Source organism: Lichenostomus cassidix, chromosome 4A, assembly GCF_008360975.1.
Source record: "Lichenostomus cassidix isolate B80296 chromosome 4A, HeHo_3.0, whole genome shotgun sequence".
In the NCBI taxonomy this organism is placed as follows: Eukaryota; Metazoa; Chordata; class Aves; order Passeriformes; family Meliphagidae; genus Lichenostomus; species Lichenostomus cassidix.
In genome coordinates, this window is record NC_139485.1 from 576,911 (window position 1) to 585,003 (window position 8,093).

The following is an 8,093-nucleotide window of genomic DNA, read 5'->3' on the forward strand; positions in this document are numbered from 1 at the left end:
ACGGTCCCCTTCGCTACGCCCTCTTCCCCACCCCGCCCGCCGGCCTCATTGCCATGGCAGCCCTGACGTCACGCGGGCGCGCTTTGCGGCATAGCGCGAGGTCCCGGCGCGACACTAGATGGTGGTTTCCGGCAGTACCGGCGCGCGGAGCCATGGCGGAGGAGGACGTGGGAGCGGCGGTGCCCGGGAGCGGCAGCGAGAGCGAAGAGGAGGTGAGCGGGGCCACAAAGAACGCGGCGGGCTCCCCAGGCAGTCTCCACCACAGTTTGCGCGGCTCCGGGCGCTCTTCTACCCGGGGTGGGCGCAGTGGAGGACGGCGTGGCATAGCCGGGGATGCCGGGCGCGGGACTCGGCCGGGCGGTGCCGGGGAGGCACGGGGGAACACGGGGGAACACATGGGAGCGGTCGCTGGGGCCATCTCCGTGGCCGCGCTCTGCTGGGCCGGGCCTGTGACCGCGTGTGCCGTGTAGCAGGGGCAGGAGGATGGCGAGCGGCGGCACCGGCAGCTCCTGGAGGCGATCAGCGCCTTGTCCGGACGGAAACGGTGAGTGGCGGGTATGGGCGTCCCGCGTTTCGTCCCCGGGGCTCCTGCAGCAGCTGCGCCGTGAGAGGCTGCACAGGAAGAGGGACAGGTGGAGCGGTTCTTGGCCCCTGCCCTCGGGCACCGGCCCCAAACCCTCCAAATCACCGGGGGACACGAGTAGCCTTTGGGCTATTTTCTGTTCCTCTCTCTCAGGCGGAAGCTGGCCGAGCGCTCGGAGGCGAGCGGGCAGATGTCCGAGTTCAATGTCACTTGCAAAGGTGAGGCACGGAGGCTGGGCAGGGAGCTGATAAGGCGCTGCCCACCAAGCGCTACTATGGGGGCTGGGACAGCTTTCTCACCTGGCAGTGCCACACCTGTGCATAGGTGCTGGGGAAAAGCTAGTTCTGTCGGAGCTGCTGCAGCCCATCCATCCCAAATCCACACTGGGCAGCGTGAGGAAGGAGCTGGCCAGAGTGAAGCAGAAGGCGGCAGTAGAGCTGCCACTGAGCAAAGAGGAGGCCAAGAGGGTGAGTGCTAGGAGCAAAGGGGATCTGAGCTGAGCCCCCGGTACCCCTCTGCCCCTCTCTGATGCCAGCATCGCCTTTCTCTGCCTGTCCTGTTCCCCTGCAGGTGGTGAGGGAGGCTGCCTATGTCACCACCTCGAAGGACGTGGGCAAGTGGCAGCAGGTGGTCCTGCAGAACCGGCGCGCGGAGCAGCTGGTGTTCCCCCTGCGGCAGGACATCGCCACAGTGACCCCTCTGGAGAGAGTGACCTCGGCGTGGAAGGTGGGGACTGGGGGTCACACAGCTGGGGCAGCTCCGGGGGTTTGGCCAGGGCAGTTCCAGGGATTCGGCCAGGATGGCGCCAGGATCAACTGGGGAAGGTCGATGTCTCCTGGCTATGCTGGGGGCAGTGATGAGGTGAGGAAGGCCCAGCCTGTGGCTGACACATGGGGCAGAGCTGAGCTGCCTGCTTAGCTTGGGAAGGTTAAAAGGGCAGTCTGTGTTCCTCACACATAGTAGGTGTGTAAATTCTATCTGGGACAAGCCAGGTAAGGTGTGAGCAGAGGCTTTGGAGCCTGCTCTGTCCCCTCTCCTTGTAGCCTCTAAGCCCCAGCCACAGAGGCTGAGCCCCCAGTGTTTCCATCCCTGAGCTGGGCCAGGTACCTGGGATTGTCCCTTGACCTCAATTGCTGAGGTAGAGGGGATTGGTTTGCCAAATCCTGCATGCCTGGAAACATTCCGTACAAAAGAAGGATGCAAGTTTCTGTGGGGTTGTGCTGCTGGCAGGAAAGGTTGCTGCCATTCCTGGAAGTTGTCAGATGCCCAGGTGAGGGAGGGACAGCCGCTGCTGAACTCTCAACAAGCCTGTCACTCACACTGATCTGCCCAAAGGTCCCTTTTTGTTTTGGAGTGATATGGCATTTCATGGCCTGAAAGTCCTGCTCCATGCTCCTTGTCTGGTGCCACATGGTCAGTGCTGCCTGGCAACCAGGAAACCATTTCTCTAACGTGGGAGGAATTCTACCTGCCCTCACATGGCCATGTGGCTGGGAGGGTGCCTAAGGGTGGCATGGGACCCATGAGTGGAGCTGTGACCACCCAATCTGCTAAGGAGGTGACCCTTGTCTGGGTGTCCCACAGACCTACTTGGGGCCAGTGAGAGAATGGTTGGGGACATCCAGGGGAGCATTGGCCCTTGCAGTTTTCCTCATCCTCTTGCTGTGTCTTCTGTCCCAACAGGCCCGAACTCCACTGGAGCAGGAGATCTTTGGGTTGCTCCACAAGACACAGCAGCCCATCACAGACCCACTGCTGACACCGGAGGAGATGGCCTCACTGCAGGCCATGAGCTTAGAGGAGGTGAGACTTCACCACGCTGGGCTCTGACTCTGGGGGCCTCTTCCTTGGCCCCAGCCTTCAGTCTGTGCTTCCCATCCTTCACTCCAAGCTCTCAGCCCTCACCTCATACTCCCAGTGCTCACCCCATGCTCCCCATCCCTCACCTCGTGTTTCTTGCCCTCATCCCATGTGCCTGGTGCTCGCCGTGCTTACTTGTGTTCCTGGCACTCACCCTGTGTTCTTCATCCCTCACCCCATGCTCCCGGTGCTCACCCTGTGTTCCTGGCACTCACCCCATGCTCCCAGCACACACCCTGTACTCATGGTGCTCATCTCATGCTCTCTGTTCCTCCCACCATGTTCCCAGTGCTCACCCTGTGTTCCCCATCCCTCCCCCCATGTTCCCAGTGCTCACCCTGAGCTCTCCAGCCCTCACCCCATTCTCCCCATCCCTCTCCCCATGCTCCCGGTGCTCACCCCGTGCTCCCCGGCAGGCCCGGCGCCGGCGGGCAGAGCTGCAGAAGGCACGGGCAGTGCAGTCCTACTACGAGGCCAAGGCTCGGCGAGCTAAGCGGATCAAGAGCAAGAAGTGAGGCTGTACCTGTGCTGGGCTGGGCATGGTGGGAGGGCTGGACTGCCCTGCCTCGCCCGTGGCCTCTGCAGCCCCTGAGCCGCCCCTGTGCTGCAGGTACCACCGTGTGCTCAAGAAGAGCCGGAGGCGCCAGGCCCTGAAGGAATTCGAGCAGCTACACAAGTCAGACCCTGAGGCTGCCTTGGCACAGCTGGAGGAGCTGGAGAAGCTAAGGATGCAGGTGCTGCCTTGGCACCTCTGCCCCATCCCTCGGGAGGGCCCTGCTCGTTGGGGAGCTCTGTGTGATGCTTCTCTCTTCCCCAGGAGCGGATGAGCCTTAAGCACCAGAACAAGGGAAAATGGGCCAAATCCAGGGCCATTATGGCTAAGTATGACCTGGAGGTGAGATCATGGAGCCACAGAAGGGTTTGGTGGGAAGGGACTCAAAGCTCATCCAGTTCCACCCCACTGCCATGGGCAGGGACTCCTTTCACTAGACCAAGTTGCTCCAAGCCCTGTCCAACCTGGCCTTGTACACTTCCAAGGATCCAGGGGCAGCGACAGCTTCTCTGGACAATCTATGCCAGGGCCTCCTCACTCTCACTGGGAAGAATTTCCAGTATCCCTTCTATCCCTGCCTTCTGTCAGTGTGGAGCCATTCCCCATTGTTTGGTCCTTCCAGGCCACGGTATAAAGTCTCTCTATCTCTTATAAGCCCATTTATACATTGAAATGCCATGATAAGGTCCACAGCACTGTTTGGGGAAGGGGGAGAGGCTGAGGTGGGCAGGGAAGGTGGGAATGTTGTCTCTGCCCTATGTTAGAGCCTCTTGGTGCCCCTCAGGCCCGCAAAGCTATGCAGGAGCAGCTGGCCAGGAACAAGGAGCTGATGCAGAAGGTGCAGGTGGAGCCGCCTGAGAAGGAGCTGTGTGAGGTGCCTGAGGAGGACACCGTGGCCCTGTCCATGCCCCCTGGGGCCGATGCAGCTAATCCCTGGATGCTGGGCAAGCCCAGTGGCCCAGCCCCAGAGCCTGAAGCACAGGAGGGTCCCAGAGATGGCACGATGCCCGATGCTGTGGAAAGCAAGGATGAGATGGAGGAGGAGGAGGAGGAGCAGCTGTCGGAAGAAGAAGCTCTGCTACAAGACTTCGAGCAGAAGCGGCAGGCACGGCAGGAGTGGACAGGGAGCCCTGAAGGGCACGGTGAGGAGCTCAAGGCCCCAGGCTGCGTGGGCTGGGAGTGCTATGCAAAGGAAGGGGGATCTGGGGGCAGTTTTTGGCTGATTTCAAACAGCTCTCCTTACTCTCTTGCCTTGCGGAGTGACCATTTCTACCCTCAACACGTAGGTGCTGATGAGACTGAGGCCGGTGCTGAGCAGCCCAGGGACAGTCCCACACCCCCAGTCTGTGCCAAGGAGCTGGTGAGTGTGGGGCCAGCCCCTCTGGCCCAGGAGCAGCTCCTGCTCTCAGAGCAGCTGTGCCGTGTGCAGACCATGGAGGATCTGGAGAGTCTGGCCAAGGAGGAGCTTGTGGAAGAGCAGCAGAAGCTGGTGGCCCCGAGAGCAGGCAAGCAAGCGCAGCGGCAGGAGGAAGGCAGGGCAGGGGACAGACATACCAAGAAAACACCAGTTAAGAGGAAGATAATCTGCCTGGAGGCTGTGCTGGATGGGAAGCCCCAGAAGATGGACTGCCCCAGCCTACCTGTGGTTGTGGAGGAGGAGGTGAGCAGGATGGGCCTCCCCTGGGCTCCCCATTACCCAAAACACCCAACAGTAATGCCCAAGCCCCAAACCATTAACTCCCAGTGACCCCAAACCCTCTCCTGGTAGCCCTAAACTCCCTTCCAATAACCCCAAACCTCCTTTTAGTAACTCCCAGTAACCCCGAACCAGTAACTCTAAACTTCCTTACAGTTAACCCAAACCCCCACCAGTAATGCCCAGGAACTTTTACTCCCTTCCCACTTTCCCCAGTACCCACAAACCCTCTCCCACTGCCTCCCAGTTTGTCCCAGTCTCTCCCCATTCCCCCAATAACACTTAAACCCACTCTGCCTTCTCCTTGTGCAGGAGGGTGGCATCGAGCAGCACGGGATGATCACAGAGGCCTTCGCTGGGGACGATGTGGTTGCCGACTTCTGCCGGGAGAAGCGCAAGGCCGAGGAGGCAACAAAGCCAAAGCCGGTGAACCTGGTCCTGCCAGGCTGGGGCGAGTGGGGCGGCACAGGGCTGAAACCCAGCGCCAGGAAGGTCAAGAGGTGAGTGGGGGAGAGCTCAGGGATGTGCCCAGCCCCATGCCAGCCCTGACCCCTCACTTGCCCACAGGTTCCTGATCAAGCCGCCGCCGGCACCTCCGCGAAAGGACCAGCACCTGCCCCATGTCATCATGAGCGAGAAGCGCAACATCCACGCAGCAGCGCAGCAGGTGGGGTACACCTGGTCTCCATGAGAGCTCCAGCAGCTGTGTGTGCCTGGGGCATTCCTGTGATCCCTTTCCAAAACATCCTCAATCCCTGCCTGTAATCCCTGCCCAATGCTTAGCTTCCAGTTTAAACAGCTCGGTAATGAAGGAGGAGGGATGTACAGGGCTGCTCCCTTGGTGGTGGTGGTTGTTCAATCCCTCCTGAGCTCTGCTAGCAGCAGAAAGGGAAGCAGAGTGTGAGTGGGTCCTGGACAAGTGGGAAAACGTGGGAACTGGGGACAGCATGGGCTGGAAGAGCTGGGCTGGGTGTCTCGAGACCATTACCTCTGCACTCTCCCCTCAGGTTAGCGAGCTGCCCTTTCCCTTCGAGCGGCACCAGCAGTTTGAGCAGAGCATGCGGACGCCTGTGGGCCCCACGTGGAACACTCAGCGTGCCTTCCAGAAGCTGACAGCCCCTCGTGTTGTCACCCGCGCCGGCCACATCATCCAGCCCATCTCAGCCGAGGATGTCCCTGACACAGCCCCCAGCAGTGGGGACAGGCCTGGGGAGGAGGCCATGCCCTGGAGGAAAGCTGTGCCTGCGAAGAAGGCTGTGCCCAGGAAGAAGGCTGTGCCCGGGAAGAAAGCTGTGCCTGGGAAGAAGGTGCAGCCTTGGCACTGCAGAGTGAAGTAGCTCTGTGCCTGCAGCCTGGGGGCTCAGACTGGAGTGAGTGGAGGAACCAGGAGCAACTCCTGGTTCTGTCCTGTTCCTTCTACCTCTTTCCCTGCAATAAAACCCAGGGCTGCCCTTTCTGTGCTGACTGCATGGCTGCCTTTGCAGTGTCCAGGGCTAGGTTTGGCCGGTGCCCTCCATCCTATCCTTGGGGTCCGTGAAGGGCTGGGTGCTCTAGCTGAGTTGAGAGTTAGAGGTTGGTGAAGTGCTCATAGTGAGTCAGGTCTGGGACTATGGTGGGGGGCTGGAATAGCTGCCAACATCCTGTCCTGTGCCTTTGTGTTTTATATCCCCATTTTTGTACCTGTATAGATTTTTAAAATCTTGGCCACAGGGGCTTTCCGTTCACCCTGTCATACTGAGCGCCTCAGGGGTGTTCTTCAGGTCCACTTGCCCTCTCAAAGTACCTGCCCAGCCGTAAAAAGCCTGATCACCTGGAAACGACTCCGTCAGGTGATGCTGCTGCTCTGCACACGCTGGGCGCTGGCTCTGTCTGCAGGCAGCCCCCACTCCTGCTCCCCACCTCCAAGCCCATGCTCTCTGCCCAGCCACCCCTCGGAGTATGACAGTGAAATGCTGCTCAGTGGTTGGTTGGTGCATCCAGCACAAGTAGAGGGATGTGCCAGAGTCTTACTGGACTGAGTAGGGATCCCTCCAGGCCTCTCCCTCCACTTCCCACATGGGCTGTGCTTAGCGCCAGTTGGAGGAGCACTCTCCGGCCCCAGCGCACGAGCTGGAGCTGCTGCTGATCCCAGGAAACGTGTCCCTCGTGTCAAGGATGCCTCCTCCCACCTTGGCACCGCACCGCAGCCTGCCCCGGGCACGGCGTGTCCCCAGGGCCACCCTTCTGCCTTTCAGCTGGGTCAGACCGGGAAATGGGGGTCGTCCTGTGGGGCCGGGGTGCATGCATCCCCCGTGCTGACTGCGGGTACCTTGTGACTCCCGCAGGGCCCCACGTGCTGGCTCTTCCTGGGCTGGGAGGGGAGCGGGGGCTGACGTGGGGCTGGGGGCTGTCTGTGTTGCAGCCTTGCTGGGGACCCAGCCCGGGTGTCTCTGTCCCCTGCAGCACCCGGGGCGGGGGGGTCAGAGAGTGCTGGCCTGTGATGGGGCCACGGTTGTGTTGCCTGGGGGAAAAAAAAAAAAAAAAAAAGAAAGGAAGCGGAGAGCATTTCCGTGCCGTGACGCCGAGAGCCCCTTGCAGGGCTGGTGGCCCCAGCAGAGCCTGCATCAGATCTGCATCAGGCAGAGCTCTGCCATCAGATACCTTCGCCCCAGGGATGTCGTGAAGGGCAGGGGGGGATTCCTGTTTGTTTTAGTAAAAGGTGAAGCGCCCTGAGCAGGGGGAGGCAGCGTCGACTGCCAGCCTCTCCACCTGCCTGCAGTCCGCCGGGACTCCCCCTTGCCCCTGGGGACTGAGGCCAGAAGAGCCCTGTGGCACTGCTGTCTCAGTCCCTCTTGCAGGGGCCCTCCCTCGCTTGCCCCATCCAATGGCTCTGCCTTCCTTTTCCCCAATCCCAGGACAGTGCTTGGCTGGACACCATGGGCTGTCCCCATACCTAGCCCATGTCCCCCGGCTGGGAAGGGTCCTGGGGGGCCTGTCAGAGCAGAGCTGGTTCAGGCTCAGCAGGAACTTCAGAGTGCTGTCCTGCTGTTTGCCTCTCTGCAAGGAGGGGGAACTCCCCACCCCTTGCCTTCGGTCCCCAAATTTGGCCCACCCCATGGCAAAGGATGATGCTGTCATGTGTGGTGTCACCTGTGCCCCTGAGGAGGGGGACACAGCCCCAGGAGGTCTGGCCCTGCCCCAACCTGAACTGGAACCTCCCCAGTTCCGATGTGATAGTCCCTCCAGGGCCGGGAAGATAGTGGCACCAGGGCAGTCCTAAGGTGCAGATCCTACAAGGGACCAGGGCCACCAGGTGTAACACCAGCTCAGGCCTCTGTGGAGCAGGTGGATTTGCAGCTGTCACAAGTTGGATCACCTGGAGGGGCAACAGGACCTGCTGAGGTGCAGATGCTTGTATGGAT

General features: G+C 60.8%; 1 protein-coding gene across 1 annotated transcript; it reads left to right on the plus strand.

Annotated features, from left to right (window-relative positions):
- Nucleotides 1-38: 38 nt before the first annotated feature.
- On the plus strand, nt 39-6,148 carry UTP14A (UTP14A small subunit processome component). Its single transcript, XM_085059923.1, has 14 exons — nt 39-212; nt 474-544; nt 737-801; nt 908-1,050; nt 1,154-1,309; nt 2,267-2,386; nt 2,860-2,954; nt 3,054-3,177; nt 3,261-3,338; nt 3,781-4,138; nt 4,283-4,656; nt 5,005-5,192; nt 5,260-5,359; nt 5,700-6,148. Exons 1-14 carry the CDS (start codon nt 54-56, stop codon nt 6,027-6,029), a joined length of 2,361 nt encoding a protein of 786 aa, XP_084916049.1. The 5' UTR covers nt 39-53; the 3' UTR covers nt 6,030-6,148.
- Nucleotides 6,149-8,093: the final 1,945 nt, after the last annotated feature.

Coding starts and splice junctions, on each gene's coding strand:
- UTP14A (XM_085059923.1), top strand. CDS start 54: ATGGCAGCCCTGACGTCACGCGGGCGCGCTTTGCGGCATAGCGCGAGG. Junction 1,310..2,266: donor GAGTGACCTCGGCGTGGAAG/GTGGGGACTGGG, acceptor CTGTCCCAACAG/GCCCGAACTCCACTGGAGCA. Junction 3,178..3,260: donor TGGAGAAGCTAAGGATGCAG/GTGCTGCCTTGG, acceptor TCTCTTCCCCAG/GAGCGGATGAGCCTTAAGCA.